At 37.4% G+C, this 18,300-nt stretch overlaps 1 protein-coding gene across 2 annotated transcripts in view; it reads right to left on the reverse strand.

Annotated features, from left to right (window-relative positions):
• The window catches only part of TfIIFbeta (transcription factor TFIIFbeta), a 54,070-nt gene that overhangs the window by 17,955 nt on the left and 17,815 nt on the right, over nt 1-18,300 (reverse strand). For both annotated transcript variants that reach the window (XM_083130440.1, XM_083130441.1), the window contains exons 4-6: nt 14,300-14,451; nt 4,073-4,162; nt 2,899-3,023 (exon numbers count right to left, since the gene is read on the reverse strand). In XM_083130440.1, coding sequence (XP_082986566.1) covers nt 2,899-3,023; nt 4,073-4,162; nt 14,300-14,451 — 367 coding nt within the window. The remainder of the gene's footprint in view (nt 1-2,898; nt 3,024-4,072; nt 4,163-14,299; nt 14,452-18,300) is intronic.

Below are 18,300 nucleotides of genomic sequence, written 5' to 3' on the forward strand. Positions count from 1 at the left end.
TCCATAACGATATCTTTGAATAAATAATTTTTTTAAAAAAATGTCAATAAAGACGAAATTCCGTGACATTTCCCTGACTTTTTTTGACACCTCAAATTCCCTGACTTTTCCCGGTTTTCCAGGTCTGTCGCCACCCTATAAAAGTACGTAGAAGATTGTGTATATCTTGTTTTTCTTTTATGGTTTGTAATCGGGCAATACATAGCTAGGCGCAAAGACTTTTTGATTTGCCGTCATACTAACACATGCATAAAATGACCCAAAATGATGCAAAGACTTCTTCATAGTGATTTCCTCATTTGTGTGATTTCAAATAAAAAAAATATTATTGTCTACTGCATTAATGCTTGAAAATGACAAGCCACAGAAAACCACTTGTGTGAGAATTAATTATTATTATTATTGCCTTGGTGTGATGGGCGACATTTGGCTACCATTGTTGTCTTCCGCAACAATAACAAGTACATACACTGCCAACAGACGATAATCCACATGACTCTTTCATTTGCTATGAACTTGAAGCCCATCAAAGCATGGCAATTTTAACAAAGAAAACAATATGCATTGCACTGAGCAGCAAAAGTGACAACCTCCTCTATACAATGCTCATGGAGCCACATCATTTCTTACTTTTGAACAATTCCAAATTGATGAAATATGAACAATATGTGAAATAAACCTCTTCAAATATGTAAAATTAAGTATTAAAGTTACAAATGTGGGAAAATATTGACAATAAAATGTCTTAAATCACTACAACATTATTATTCGTAAAGATATTACAAAATTTCAGTGGTAATTCGTCAAATTAAAATATGTATTTACATATACAGTATGTAACATTGTTATTCGTACACACAGAATTTCCGGGGAAAAAATGTCATTATCTACTAGTAAATATAATAATTTTCATATATACCTGGAAATTAATGTTATTGAAGGTTTCACCAACAAATGTCAATAAAAATGTATGTTCAAAGTGTATAAACAGAGCATGTAATTTGTGTGAAAAGACAAAAACATGCTGTTTCATGCAACATTGTTATTCGTACAGGCAAGAGTTTCAATCTTCCTCGCATACAGCGCCACCGCTATTCGGGCAATTTCGTGCAGTTTGCAACTTCATAACAAGTTTGAACATGCAGGCGCGCTCCCTGTCAAGCGGAATGCTGGCGTAGGTATTGTTGTAGGCCTATCGTCTATCTATCAGCATGTTCGAAATGGACAAGGTGAAGGAACTTAGTTCCGATCTGAAGGATGTTATTATAAATGTGGCCCTTAGAGGTTATTCGTTATGAAAAAATGGACAAAAAGTCAATAAATCACACTCCACAGTTCAATACATAGTAAACAAATTTAGAGAGGAAGGTTCAACACAGAATGTGCCGAGAAAACCAAAAGAGAGATGGTTGAATAAACGTGATGAACCCTTTATTTTAAAAAGAGTGCGAGAAAATCCCTGACTAAGTGATCCTCAGTTACGACCGTTAGTAAAAAATGTTGCTGGCAAGATGATGTCCGATCAAACTGTCCGACGTGCCTTGTGAAAGCATGGATATCATGGCAGAATACCACGAAAAAGGCCGTATGTAAATAAGGTGAATCGCAGGAATAGACTTTCATTCGCGAAAGAGCACATCCACAAGGACCAGGAATTTTGGGTAGTGTCATATGGTCAGACGAGTCCAAGATTAATATATACGGGTCAGATGGGATAAATAGGGTCTGGAGAAAATCAAATAAAGACAATGATCACATAACACAGATCCAACAGTTAAACACGGTGGTCGGTCATTAATGATTTGGGGCTGTATGTCGTCCAAAGGTGTTGGTACCATCCAGTTTATTGATGGTATCATGGATGCATATGTCTATTTGGACATATTGAAGAACAATGTAAAGCAGAGTGCCCAAAAAATCGACATGCCGCCTATCTACAGATTCCAACAAGACAATGACAGTAAGCATAAGGCGCGAGTTAACATGAATTGGCTAATATGGAATGTGCTCAAACTACTACAAACACCAGCTCAAAGTCCAGACTTAAATTCCATTGATCATTTATGGGCAATTTTGAAGAGGCGAGTCCATGAAGCAGGCGTCAAGTCCAAACAAGAGTTAAAAACTGTTGTGCAAGTCGAGTGGAATAAAATAAGCTCTGGTTAATTCTATGAAGAACAGGTGTCAAGCAGTAATTACAGCCAAAGGATACGCATCAAAGTATTAGAACTGTCAGTCAATTTGCTCTGAATATACTTTTTTCTTCTATATTATTAAGTGTACGAATAGAAAAGTTGTACAAAAAATGGCATGTTTCTCTTTCAGTTTCATTTAATTTATTATTGTCATTGGTTACACAGAATTTGGGTAAGATTTTATATTCCTAATGATATTAGTTATTGAATTGTAAAGAAACAATTTCAAAAGAGTGTATTTCCTTTCAGTTATTAAAGCATTTTCTTTGAAAATCCATGTGTACGAATAAGAATGTTACATACTGGAAATCCTAGCCCTGGATATCACTGTCATGCGGAGGTTCGGACAAGAACATGCTCTAAAAATAACAATTCTTGTATTTTTATGTTTGTGGTTTTTCATAACTAAAGGCAAAAAACAGACAGAAAGAGCAATACTCTTATAAAAGATTTGCAAACTTACATGTGTAACATTCCAAGTTTGGTATTATTTTACACTCTACTAAGCCAAGGCTCTCACTTGATTGTTATTATTTGTTTATAGTCATATGTCATTACAATAACCCCAACAGCATACAAGACCGTGAGTCAAGTACTAGTACGAAGGTAAGGATTTGGTGAAGATAAATTATACTGTCACCTGAATTCTGAAAACATATTTCTACTAAGCAAATCTTATGCATCTAATAGTTTTTCTACTTACATCATGTTTATGTTTAGAAATTGGTTTGTAACTTTGTACTATGCGATCCAGCTGCATCACTTTCCTTACTGGCTCTGAAGCTTTACGAATTCTAACTTTGTTCAACTCCATATACTCAGGATTTGCTGAAAAAATAGGGAACGCAATGTTACAATCATCTATCACAACTTCTTGAAATTATGAGTAAGTAAATCTTGCTTCATATTAGTCAACACACAATATGCAATCAAAAATAACAAATTATCACGGAACAATAATGAAAATAAGATTACTCAATAAATAGAGTTGAGCTCATGGCAATATATTTTCTGATTTTTATCAACACTGTAATAATGTAATGTTGCTCAAATAGTCATAAACTAAGGTAACACTATTATCTGAATGCATCAGTTTGAATGTAATCATCAATACCAACAGATACTTCTAGGTACCACGTGGAATCACCAAAAAAAGACACACGACCTTTCGCAGTGTCTAATTCATGCAAATATGTAATTTTAATTCATTTTGCAGAACCTTTGCGGGGCAAATGTGGGTTTTGAAATTATACGACAGCTAATTGACTATTTTAGTGTAATTATTTGAATATTTTATCAAATATATATTGTGCAATTGCAATGTAAATAGTTACAAACATGGTCATAACTTTAGGTGTAACGTTTGTTGGGGGCAGAATTGAGAAGATAAAAATAACATTCAGAATTATTTGCTAAATAACTGTGACAATTACAAAATAAAAAAAAATACTCTTATTACTCTTCTCCTTAGGCTCCTGGAGGTTAACAAAAGTACCCTAATTTTTTTTAAAAAATTAAAATTTTGGGGCCACCTATGAACAGAAATGTTCAGTATATTTTTGAAGGGCAACAAAACTTACAGCATTCTGATTATATATAAAAAATTAAATTAATAACGTTCATTTTAACAAATTATCCCCTATATGCCTTCATGGCATGGTGCAAAGCACAGGGGAGCACTTTACTTTTTTTTTTACTTTTATTCTGAGTGCAAGTTAAAGCGTTTTAAAGTGTTATCATTACTCCCATCACGGAGGCCGAGAGAGGCTCTAAAAATAACAAACATTAATCATTTTCTTTATTATGTAATTTTTCACAATTAAAGGGAAAAAAACCATGGAAAGTAAAATACATTTATAAAAGATTTGCAAACTTACAACATGGGCGACATTCCAATTTTTGAACTATTTTTCCCTCTAGTGTTAGTTTTTCAATTTCAGGAACTACACAGTCTGAATCTGTTGATGCTATAAGGAGAAGAAAAGTAAGCATTGGAAATAGAAAAAAAATACCTCATACTTACCACAAACCAAAACACTAAATTTACAGTAAAATGTACACACACAAATTCTGGACATCAATATTTTGGCAGAAACTATAGCTGATGCCATCAACGTAGTCCAGTCAGGGTCACATGCTTTCGGTGTTTTCCTGTGCCTCCTCCATACCTTTGCTCCTCTTGATTGATTAATTGATTGATTTGGTGTTTTGAGTCCACTTTATGTACAGAAAGGCTAATTGGGACTGGACCTACAGTTTAAAGTGGGATCCGAACCACTATGTGCCTCAACCGGGTATCTAACCCAGGACCCCTTGGCCCTCTAGTTGCCACACTTGGTCTAAGCTGCTCTGTAGACAATTCACACCTTGCACTATGCAGTTGATTTCATTTTTACAGCTGTTTTGTGTAAGGGTTGTTTGGTTTTCTATTTATTATTGGTGATATTCAGGAGCAGCATCCTACGTGTGGTAAATTAACTGGTGGAAATAAAGCACATATGCTTGCCAAATGGACATTAGAAAGCACAGTAAAATAATCATTGAAAACATTTACAAGTTTTTCAAGAATCTTGCCTGTAACAAAGAAGCCAGGAAGCTACTTTTACTTTAATGTAATAGTGGCAGTCTCCACAAATACCAGCATCTGCTGTCTCTTTTCCATCAGCATTGTTAAGAATGGTTCCCTCTTTTGTTAATTACCAATAGCTTAGTGTGAGTATATTTTCCTTTTTGAGCATTGTTGTTAAAAGCACCACTTAGTTCATTACAATTGTGACTTGGAATGTTATACACAACATAGCATACCAATGACTGTAGTAAAAACTTGCAAAAATGAAGTGCCTCATCCATAAGTGGTCGATTTGCGATCTTGCAACTGAAGTTCACTGGTTAGAGTCCCGGCCTTGTGTTCTTTGTGAGTGTCCCTTCATCAATGTCATCAAATCATTAATCATCCTCATCATCGTGATTGCTAAAAGTGGCAGAAAAGCTATGCTAAGTTACACAAATACACAAAAATTAAGTTAATTACTATGGTAGTCTTCACTTTCATTGGCATGTTTTCATAGAAGCCTACAAAAGTTGATTGATATTTGATGTGGTTGCTCAAGTATGCATGTATGTTTCACGTTTTCTTTATTTTCAACATTGTACCCCATAAATTTAATTCTGTAACCTCTCAGCACTCCTAGATGATTAATCGTGTCACCACCGCTGTGAGAGAGAGAGATATAGTGATGATTCTTATTGTGGATGAGGTACAAATATAACATTTTGTGCAATTTAACGGAAATATTTGGTTCCCCTGAAAGTAAATAAAGCCTGGCAAAAATCACAGGTAGCAAGCGATCAGATGACAATATTAGTCCAGGGGCATATGTCAATATTTCTATAGTCCGTGGGTTTTTGAATGAAGGGAATATATGCCTACCAGTAATATGTTGCTAGTGTGTACACAATAATGTACTACCAGGTGTTTTGCCCGCAATTGTGGCAGAAGGCCTGTGTAATGTCATAAATCCAAGATGGCTACCGTTTCATGCACTAAGAAAATCCATCATAACTCCTTTAATAGTGGTTTTGGGGGGAAAAAATTATAGATACATGTTTGTTCAGAATTGAAAAAGGAACAAAAGTGATTCTTACAGTTTTTTTCATAAGGGAAGAAATTACTGCCTGTGACATTTTATTGATGCCTACTATTGTGGCACATTGCCTGTGTGACATGATACATCCAAGATGGCTGCCTCTGCAGACATTAACAAACAAAACAACCCTATCTCCTTAACTCCTTTAGGAGTAATTTCGACCATTTGTAAATTCGTTGGGTTTTTACATGAAGGGAAGACATGTGTATGGAGGATGCTTTCATTTGGAGGCATGCAATCATGCTTTACCATTACAATGTGTAGAAACCACACATGACGTCCGAAATCCAATTTGGCCGCCTTGGAGGTTCTGCACATGATATACTGTCCATATCCTGATTTAGAGTTCGATTATCAGATTTTTCCACAGGCATTTTCGGTTAATAATTAAAAAGTGAAAAATATTATTATAATTTTTATAACTACAGTAAAAAAAAAAAATGTCAAGAAACAGCAATATAACGCCATGGATGTTCCCAAGGTAAAATATTCCGGAGGTAAAATAGTCCCCCGTTCGGATCTCTGGGTGGGGACTACTTTGGGAGGTCCCTGGACTAAGGATAATATCTACATTAGGAATAAGGATATTAAATTAGGCACCTGGAATGTTCTGAGCCTTTACCGGCCTGGGGCATTTCAGTGTACAGTTAATGAGATAGTTAAGTATAAATTAGATGTAGTAGCTGTCCAGGAAGTTAGGTGGCCAGGAGAAGGGAATTGTAAAACTAAAAATTATACTTTTTTCTATGGTGGTACTGAAAATCATAATTTTGGAACAGGCTTTTTCATAAATAATAGAATTATCTCGGCTCTTAAAACAGTAGAATTTATTAATGATAGGATATCATATGCAGTTTTACAGGGTAGGTGGTGTAAAATTATTTTAATAAACATACGTGCTCCAACGGAAGATAAAGATGATAATACTAAAGATGATTTTTATACAGAGTTAGAACAGGTCTTTGATAAATTTTCTCAGTATGATATCAAAATTCTGTTAGGTGACTGTAATGCACAGATTGGCAAAGAAGAGACATTTAAACCCACGATTGGTAAAGAAAGTCTTCATGAATTAAGTAATGATAATGGTATAAGATTGATTACTTTTGCAACCTCAAAGAATTTAATTGTGAAAAGTACCACTTTTAAACATAAAGATATCCATAAATATACTTGGTCTTCTCCAGATGGTAAAACTCATAATCAGATAGATCATATTCTCATTGATAATAGAAGGCATACTAGTATAATTGACGTTCGTACACATAGAGGTGCTGACTGTGCCAGTGACTATTATTTAGTAATTGCTAAATTAAGAGAAAGACTCTGAGTAATAAATCATAAGCAACAAAATCTAAAAGTTCTAAAATTTGATACAGGAAAGTTTACTGATGAAAGAATTAAGAAAGATTACCAAATTAAACTGTCAAATAGATTTGATGTTTTGCAGGATTTAAATGATGATGAAAATATAAATGAAACCGATGTAAATAAGAATTGGGAGCACATACGTAACGCAATAGAATCAGCAGCTAAAGAAAGTATAGGATACCATAAACCGAGAAAAAGTAAGCCATGGTTTGATAATGAATGTCATAATCTAATAGAAATAAGAAATCAGGCTAGACTTAGGTGGTTAAATAACTCTGATGATACAAATCTAAGCAATTATAATAGAATAAAGCGAGAAGTTAACCGCACGTTTAGAAGTAAAAAAAGAGATTATTTGAAAAGCAAAATTAACGAAATTGAAACAAACAGCAAAAATAAAAATATCAGAGATTTATATAAAGGTGTAAATGAGTTTAGAAAGGGGTGGCAACTTAAAGTAAACTTGATAAAAGATAAAGACGGTGATTTTCTAGCTGACCCAAGCGATATTCTAAATAGATGGAAGAACTACTTTAATGACCTTTTAAATGTCCATGTAGGAGATAAATCAGAAGTAAATGAAGTCCACACAGCAGAACCTTTAGTTCCAGAACCTAACTTGACTGAAGTTAAATATGCTATTAAAAGGCTAAAGAATAACAAAGCACCTGGCATTGATTTAATACCAGCTGAGTTAATTAAATATGGTGGAAATTCATTAATATGTCAAATTCATAAATTAATTTGTTTAATATGGAATAAAGAAGAAATCCCTCAACAGTGGAAAGAATCCATAATTGTTCCTGTGTTTAAAAAAGGTGATAAAATGAACTGCAATAATTACCGTGGAATTTCTCTACTCTCAACAACATATAAGATATTATCTAACATTCTTTTAACAAGACCATATGCTAATGAAATTATAGGTGATTATCAATGTGGATTTAAATGTAACAGATCAACTACAGATCAAATTTTTCACATCAGACAGACACTTGAAAAAAGTGGGAATATAATCAAAATGTCCATCAGCTATTCATTGATTTCAAAAAAGCATATGATTCGGTCAAAAGAGATAAATTATATAATATATTAGTAGAGTTTGGAATACCTAAGAAGCTTGTTAGTATGATAAAAATGTGCACCAGTGAAACAGAAAGTAAAATTCGTGTGGGTATTAATATGTCTGACAAATTTACAATTCATGATGGGTTAAAACAAGGAAATGCATTATCTCCATTGCTCTTAAATTTTGCCTTAGAATATGCTGTAACGAAGGTAAAAGAAACTAAAGAAGGACTAAAATTAAATGGTGTGACTCAGTTGTTAGCATATGCAGATGATGTAGACTTACTGGGGGATGATGTGAATACAATTAAGAATAATGCTAAAATATTTTTCAAAACTGCTAAAGAGATAGGTTTGGAAGTTAACAAAGAGAAAACTAAATATATGCTTACAGGCCGAAACCAAGTGTTAGGTAATAATCAAAATCTAATTATTGATAACAACTCGTTTGAACCAGTTTCCAAATTCAAATACTTAGGAGTAATATTAACAAATGAAAATTATATTAAAGAGGAAATGAAAAGTAGGCTTAATTCAGGAAATGAATGTTACTTCTCTCTTCATAAACTTTTGTCTTCTTGTTTAATATCTAAGAAACTAATAGTTAAAATATACAAAACAGTAATTTTGCCTGTAGTATTATATGGGTGTGAAACTTGGTCCCTTACATTGAAAGAGGAACATAAATTGAGAGTATTTGAAAATAAGATCCTTAGGAAAATATTTGGACCTAAAAGGGATGAGGAGACTGGTGAGTGGAGAAGGTTACATAATTTAGAACTACATAATTTGTATTCATGTCCAGATATTATTAGAATAATTAAATCAAGAAGACTTAGGTGGGCAGGCCATGTGGCACAAATGGGAGAGGAAAGAGGAATTTACAGGATTCTTGTTGGGAAACCTGATGGTAAGAGACCTGTAGGAAGGCCAAGACGAAGATGGAGGGACAACGTTGAGATGGACCTAAGGGAAATCGGTAGGGATGGAAAAGACTATATAGAACTTGCTCAAGATAGGGAAAGATGGAAGGCCTGTGTTGCTGCAGCCATGAACCTTCGGGTTTAAGAAGGCTAGGGAGTGAGTGAGTTAGTTAGTTAGTTATAACTACAGTAGTGTCCAAAAGTTAAGCATAACTAAGATATCAGAAAATGTTTTATTAATAATGTGACAGAACTGCATAAAACAGTGAAAATTAATCAAAATGTTATATGGTATACAATAGAGTAGAATACATGAAATGAACAATTGTATTTTAGTGGAAAGACACACATGCAAAAAATAAAAAAATAGAAGATACTTCCTTGACGAAAAAAAGAGGCTTGTATGGGGGTGAAGTTACCCCTAACAGCTACACAACCTTGCAATAATGTAGCATGCTAGTTACAAGGTGGTTCAAGAGTTCTACAAGCAGGTGATTCCATTTCCTATGAAGAGGAGTGCGGAGCTCTGGAAATGTCTTTTGGAGGATCTCGTAAGTAATGCATTGTGAAAGTAATCTGTTTACCTTGGTACTGTCTTGGCTTGCTTATGTTTATATTTATGTTTACATTTTGTTTATTTTATTTTATCTTGTTTCGTGTGTTCTTTTTAACACTAGGGTACTGTTTTACTGTTGTGTCTTTCTTGTTTAAAATGGCTTCTGCTGTACTGAAAATTGCAATAAATAAATAAATAAATAACTCGTCTCCTTAAGACACTACAGAATTTATGTCTGGGGACCTTGGTGGTCAGTCCATGCAGTGGACTTATTCACCTTCAAGAAAGTCATCCATGAGTTCGATGAGCATATGTATTATCATCTCTTCATCCTTGAAGTTGAAGTCTGAGCCGACTGCGCCTCTGAAAAGTTGCATACGTTGTTGGTGTACCTTGTTTCTGTGCCTCTAGGCAGTAAGAGTACCTCCAGCAGAGACGTGCAGCTCTGTACGCCCACTGAGCATGATGTCTTCCCATACCAGTATTCCATCTCAACCAAACTGATCCCTTTCCACGATATTCCTTGGATTAAGTCGTGATCGAGGTTTTCTCCAGATGAATGTACGACGGGAATCATTTTGCAAACTGAATCTGAACTGATCTGTGAAAGAGTACGTTCCTCCATTCGTTCAGGTTTCAATCTAGATGATGCTGACTCCACTGTAAGCGGGCCCTTCTGTGCACTGGATCAAGCGGGGCACACATAGAGACCAGCTGTCCTGAGTCTCCGGTACACAGTTTGGCGAGAGAAACTCTAACCCCTGAGGTGGCTGCAAGATTTGAAGACAGTTCGCTTGCAGGCATCGTCCGGTTTCGTCGTGCAGTTAAAGCCAGATATTGGCCCTGTTGTGGCGTTGCTACTTGTTGACAAGCTTGTTCTGGCCTACCATGAACATCTACTGTGTCTTGGAACTGTCGCCAAAGCCTGGAAATGACTGTGGCACAGTCAAGGCTGCCATAACTTCAGTCTGTGTTTGACCCGCTTCCAGACGTCCGATGATTCTTCTTTGACGTCTTTGTGCCATGTTCTTACTGTACATTGAACACTTTACCAAGAGATTGTCCTCTAAACACAATGAGCCTTCGATACAGAATGAGGCACTCGTTCTTCTGATATGTTGTGTTTTGTTTACCTTTCAATCATGGGCCTATCGGACACTAGTAGTACTGTTGCCTATGCCCGTAAGGTGAGATACACTCCTTGATGATTGATGTTGATCGTGCAGGTCTCCCCCTTTCATTTTTCTACTTCTTGGACACTGCCGTATTATGGTAAAGGAGTAATGATGTCACCTGTGACTTCCTCATTCAACATTCTCTGGAGCTCTAGGCAGTGTCAATATGACGGGAATGATCTTCTTGTCATCCTCATTTTCTCTTTTCCCATCAACAGCCTATTGAGATGGGCATATTTGGATGATCCTTTTCTGCTTTTATTTGACTCCAATACTTGGAAATAACTCCTTCTGATAAAAAGTGTGAGGGAAACTTTGTTTGGAGCAAGACGTGAGCCTTAAACATCCCTTTTCACGAACAGACACCATGGTAATTTGCCGAAATATTTGACTTTGGTGTCCTGCAAAAATCCTGTCATCATATTTGGGGTGTAAGAGACACCCAAATATCAACCTCACTTCCAACGAGTACACCCTGGACTGCATTTTGCAGACTAACATTGCTCTCACGTCTAGGGCCTTCCCGATTGCACAGTGGTATCGTTGTCGCCTTGTAATCAAAGGGTCCGGAGTTTGTTACCCAGTGGAGGCACATATAGCGGTTCAGATCCCACTTTAAACTGTAGGTCCAGTCCCAATTATCCTTACGGTGCATCAAGTGGACTTAAATAAAACACCAACTCAATTAATCAGTCAATGCTCTGGCATCTGGACCCATGGGACTTGAGTTGTGTCCTGCCCATATGTGTTTGTGATTGTCCTTTCATTTATTTCATCTTATAATTCATTTTAATCTTTGAAATAAGCCAAAAGTAGCAGAAACGAGAAGTAAAATAAATCAATTCATTCTTTCATTCTGTCATCTTGTTCATCGAATCCAGGAGAACCAAGATTTGCAAGAGATTCAAGCACATCATCCTCTGCGCCACCAAATGCGTTCAACAACCATTTTTTTTGCCTTCTTTGCAAGTACACACACAAACTGGGATTCCATTAATAGATAGTGTGAACGCTACCGCCAAAGTGACCCTCACACCTTTGACGAGGAGGAGTTACCTCAAAGTATTGGAGTGAAATAAAAGCAGAAAAGAAACATCCAAACCTACCCAGCCCAATAGGCTGTTGAATGGAGAAAGAAGAAAATGAGGATGACAAAAAGATCATTCTTGTCATATTCACACTACCTAGAACTTCAGAGAAGATTACAGTTGACATGTGGTTGCGGAAAGAGGAAATGTTCATGCATATGCCAGGATCAGTCCCTGTGACGTACTAAACTGTCTCTTTGTAGTGCAGATGAAGAAAATTGTGAAACAATGACTTACGGGACAGAGCCTCAGATAAGAGTGACGAGGAATTTGAATAATGTTACTATATTGATAAAATGATATTTTCCAAATGATTACAAGCACTCTCAATCTTGATGACAGGTGAGCTGCTGAAATTTCAAGACAATGCAGAATTCACAGACGACTCCTTTACTGTAATATTTATAATAATAATAATGATAATGATGATAATAATAATAATTAATATATTTCACTTGTTATTTATTAACAGAAAATCTGATAAACGAACTCTAAATCAGGTTATGGACAGTATTTCATGTGCAAAACCTTCAAGGTGGCCATAAGGGGGTCATGCGACATCAAAATGGGCTAGAATATCACCAGGAAAACAACTGTGACATTTGTTTTCACCTAACTTTAAATTTAAGGGTGATTCCCTCATGGGAGAGTGACACGTCCTTTCCTTTTTGCTTAAATGTTTATTGTTCAAATTATCGTTAGTATGGACCGGATATTGACTTACCGGTATGTACATATCTTGTAGGGAATTACGATTGTGTTTTGTCTTTACATAAAAGTTTAAAAGAGTGATGATGTGAATTGATCATGTCAAAAGTAGCACATTTCCTTTTTCACTAATCTGAACGAAAATGCCCCTAACACGTGAGGAACGGATTGCCATCATATTGATGTCAGGGGAGAGAAGTATGCGTGACATCGCCGCAGACTTCAATAACCGCAATCCTGCAAGACAACCGGTGTCACATGTGGCCGTCAGCCAGTTGCTGGCAAAGTTTCAAGATACTGGATCTGTGGACGACAAGCCGCGACATGGACGTCCGAAAACAGCCACGGATGAGGGCACTGCTGTAGCAGTGTTGACATCAGTTGCAAAGTCCCCAACCCATAGCACACGGAGACTGGCGCTGGAAAACAGTGTCAGCAGGGGTTTAATTCAAAGGATTGTACGTGACCACCACTGGCATCCGTATAACATACAGCTGCAGCAGCACCTTAGTGAGGACAATCCAGACAGGCGTTTGCAGTTTTGTGATTGAGCTATAGCACAACTGCAACGTGACCCTGCCGTCAGTAGCAAGATTCTGTTCAGTGATGAGGCTAATTTGTATGTGTTGGGGGATGGTGAATAAGCAAAATCTGCGGTACTGGTCACCCGAAAATCCACATTGGACAGATCTCAGCAAGGTGACAGGAGGAAGGAAGCTAATGCTGTGGTGTGGTACTTGGGGTTCCCAACTTGTTGGTCCATTTTTCATTGAGGGCAACTTAAATGCACAGGGCTACTTGCTTCTGCTACGGGAGCAGATCTTACCATCCTTACTGTCCGAGGATGGGAGCTTTCCTGAATGGTTCCAGCAAGATGGTACTCCACCGCACTATGGGATGATAGTCCGTCAGTACCTGGATCAACAATTCCCTCACCACTGGACTGGTCGCCGAGGGACCAGTCCTGCACGCTCACCTTACCTGATACCATTGGACTTTTACCTCTGGGGACACCTGAAAGCCATGGTGTATGCTACAAAAATCAGGAATCTGGCCCATTTGTGCACACGCATTGTGGATGCCTGTACTGCAATAACTCCTGAGGTTCTTCAGAATGTGGTAAGATCATGCGAGAGACGATTACGTGTGTGTTGCGCAAGAGGGACGTCATATTGAGCATGTGTTATAACTTTATGGTATTGTTAACTCGGCAACAATTAAAGTGAGGTGAAAAAAATGTCACAGTTGTTTTCCTGGTGAAATTCTAGCCTATTTTGATATGTCGCACGACCCCCTTCCCATTTAAATTTCTAAAGTTGATTTCAAGATGGCTGCCGACCATGCAGGTGACATCAATGTGGTTCCCTCTTGGCCAGGCAACGATTGGTCATCGTCATTTTCACGTTCCATGCTGCAGTGGCCTTGTACTGGGGGTGTTAAGTGACTTATTGAGCCACCCTGTATATTAAATTCAGGACAAAACTTTTAAATGGCAGAATCAACATCATTTCAGACTTCTGCATTATTTTTCACTCAACACCAGAAATTACAAATCATAAAGTACTCACGCAGTACATGAGAAAAGACGCCAAGCGTTTGATGGGTAACAGGCGTAACATCTAACCGATAATCTCGAGGAACTGAGTCTTCGTTCGATTCCTTCATGCACAGGATGGATTCTGCTAGCACCATAGACACCTGTGACTTTTGATGGGGAACCCTGGATAAATAAGTAAAGGACATCTTTTATTTAAAAAAACAAATTCAGCAAAAAATTAAATGAACTGAATACACATTACACTTCTACATCACCATGTTTGTTTGTTTATGTTTTAGTTCAACTTTTACTGTAACTATAAAGACACAACAAAGCATGCTGAATCAACTGAATACTACACATACCATATAGAAATGAGTTTGAGTCCAAAATTATACGATGTAGTGTGCAGGTTTCTGATATTGGCCTAACGGTTGCTATTGATAGTGTTTCAGTATTGATTTTAGCAATGATCATATTCGGACTCAAATTAGTGTGACATATGGAGAGCACCTTGTGACTTGCTATGCTTATTTTTAAGTTATACATTTTTTATTTAAGATTTGCAGAAAACAAGAAAATTTCTCACTCTGAAAAGAAACTTCACCTAAATGCCCTTTGTACTATCTAAAAAGAGGATGTGTCCAGGGAAAACAGGATGTATGATAACCCTGCTGTCGCATGAGGTGCAGCAACTAAAAACTGAATTGGTGCTATAAATGTAATTTACACTTCTTATTTGAGTATCATGCATGTTTTTACATACTAAAACCATGTATGCGAAGGTTACATGGAAATAGAAAAATTGAAGTTTTCTGTGAAATTTATGGAAGAATATTCTTACCTTGTACTGCAAATCAACCTCCTGGCATTTTAAAATGCCATCTGACACATAGTAATTTGTAAAAAGATCAGTGCTTGCTTGTGGTATTTGTTTTGGCCATTAACCCATAACTGGCATGGTGCCAGATTGTAACGCACATGGAGTGGCGTGGTCCACTATTTCCATAAGTTATCGAAACAATATCGAACTTTTTCACAAATTATCATCTATTTTGGACATTATTTATGGAATTATGATAATTTTTTGTCCACTATTTCCGTTATTGTGGTTTATATTACTCAATTTATGTAATGCTACAAAAATCTGTCCATTTTTTATAAACGGGCTCTGTAAATACATTTTCATGAGACTGTAAGATACAAAAAATAATTTAGTTGTTCAATCATCACAGAACATGCATGTAATTACCCAATGAAAACAAAATCACATAAAAAATTCTGCACAATGTCAAAATGTGGGGCGAAAGCTAATTGATCGTAGTGATAGTCAGCAGAGATAAGTACTTAATCACTTTTATCAGACTCCAGATCTGATAATTCACTTCCGCTTGCAACTTATTCAAGTTTATTTTTTTATTTCAAGAGTATTTTCACTAAAAAATGGATCGTCAACTCTGGTTCTCGCACCTGGTTCCTTGCCGAAGGACTTACGCAAATGGCATCACGTGTCCGTGGGACCCACGAGTGTCTATTGCTCTGAAACTAAAATGCAGCTAGCGAAGTGGTGCCGGCAGGTTATGTAATACTATTCCAAAATATGAGACTACCAAAAAGGAGAGGGAAGTGTGTGTTATTGCTTCTGAGAGGAAGAGGCTCTAGGCTGCGGGTCCCTGGGACCATGCCACGCTAGTTACGGGTTAATATTCTTAACGTCTTTCAGGAATTTAAGTACTCCAACCTTTCTACAACTTACAAGGAGAGGCTACAGCTTGGGAAATTGAGTTTGGGATGGGACTTTGCGCAGTGGTAGTATACCCTACACTTATTAATATGCCAAGGTAATGGTGCACTAGCCAGCTATTTCCAAGAAAAAGCACTTCAAAGTTTCAAAGCTTTACAAGCATGTCTCATGAGGAAAAGATATTCTCCAATTTCCAAGTGGGCCGGAATTTTCTGAAAAAGAAAATTTATACAAGGGTCGTTCAAGGTTGACCGGGATTTTCGTACGTAAAAAATCGATGAATAGCCGGATCATGATGAAACGTGCGGGTGACGTAATGTATTCCTTCGCGAGTAACTTGCGCCCGGCATGACGTATTTCGCGCATGCGCAGCAGTTGCAGCGAACATGGCGGCAAGCAGTGTGTCTGTGGCTGTGGAGCAGCGGTGTGTAATCAAATTTCTCGTGAAGGAGAAAGTGAAACCAGCTGAGATTTTCAGACGATTGCAAGCACAGTATGGTGAACAAAGGATGTCGCGGACAAGAGTGTACGAATGGTGTGAGCAGTTTCGCGAAGGACGGGAGCTGGTGACAAATGAAGCACATGGACACATTTGCCCGACTGCAGTCACACCAGTGAATATCGCACATGTTGAGCAAATGATTCTTGAGAACCGGCGAGTAACAGTGCGGGATATTGCTGCCGAGGTGAATATCAGTGTCGGGAGTGTTGAGACAATCATTCATGACCACTTACGCTTCCGCAAAATCTGTGCAAGGTGGGTTCCCCGCCAGCTGACATTCGATCAGAAGTGGACACGCAGGACGGTCTGTGAACAGCTTCTGAATCGGTTTCGAGCAGAAGGTGATGAATTGTTGCAATCCATCATCACGTGTGATGAAACATGGTTGCACAATTCAACCCCAGAGACGCAGCATGGAGTGGCGGCATAAAGGTTCCCCGCCCCCCAAGAAAAGCAAAACGCAGCCGTCCGCTGGAAAGATCATGGCAAGTGTCTTCTGGGACATGAAGGGCGTTATCCATGTGGATTTTCTGGACAAAGGGAGCACGATTAATGCCCAGTATTACTCCACATTGTTGAGTGGTGCTGTACGAAAGTCCATTCGCAAGAAAAGACCTGGGATGTTCTCTGGAAATGTCATTCTTCTCCATGACAATGCCCGCCCTCACACGGCCAATGTGACAACAACAACTCTGGCCGACATGCGCTTTGAAGTTCTGCCCCATCCCCCCTACAGTCCGGATTTAGCCCCCAGTGATTATCATTTGTTTGCACCCCTTAAAGACCATCTGGGAGGGAAAAAAATTCACGACAGACGAAGCACTGCGGAGCGATGTCCTCCAATGGCTACGACAACAACCAAGTTCTTTCTACGCCAAAGGAATTCGGGAGCTGCCAGAACGATGGCAACGGCGCCTCGGTGCGCACGGAGAATACTTTGAAAAACTGACATAGTTTGGTGTTTCTTCTTCTACCTATTTCCTCTGCAGAAATAAAAGTTCCGGTCAACCTTGAACGACCCTTGTACCTTTCACTACACAATATTTTGTCAAATATAACACATGGGTAATTTAATATGCAAAAGTTTGTAAAATGAGAACATTCAATATCTCAAATCAATCATTTTCGTAAATAAAAGTTTAAAAAACATTAAAAAGGAGGATTTTACTAAAAAAAGATAAATAAAATTTTATTTCATATCTCTTTCAATAAATCATTAAATAAAATATAATAAATAGTTGCTAGAGTTAATAAAAAGAATTGGGGGCAATCAAACCAAGAACCAATGAAAATGATACATTACCATGGGATAACTGTGCCACTTGGTAGTCAGACTCATGAGGCATGCTTGCAAAGCTTCGAAACTTTGAAGCACTTTTCTCAGAAATGGCTGGTTAATACATGTTAGCACCTTGGCATATCAATACCTACACGGTATGAAGTCCTGTCCAAAACTCCATTTCCCAAGCTGTAGCATTTCCTTATTAGTATATAAACTATGGTAACTGGTACTACTTAATGAAAAGAACAAAAGAAATCTTGTATTAATTGGTGATTGTGAAATGGAGGAATAAATCTTCTGCTGTGAAAATGCAATGCTGCCAGATTATAAAAATACGAACTCAAAATCTGCGAACACAGTTTATTCAGGGGTGTAGGATACTCGAGTAAATATTGAATTCAAATCACATTTATTTCTTCCACTTTTCACATGCCAATGCATGTACAGGGTGGCTCAATAAGTCACTTAACACCCTCAGTACAAGGCCACTGCGGCATGGAATTT

This window comes from Lepisma saccharinum, chromosome 10, assembly GCF_977018435.1.
Source record: "Lepisma saccharinum chromosome 10, izLepSacc3.1, whole genome shotgun sequence".
Lineage (NCBI taxonomy): Eukaryota > Metazoa > Arthropoda > Insecta > Zygentoma > Lepismatidae > Lepisma > Lepisma saccharinum.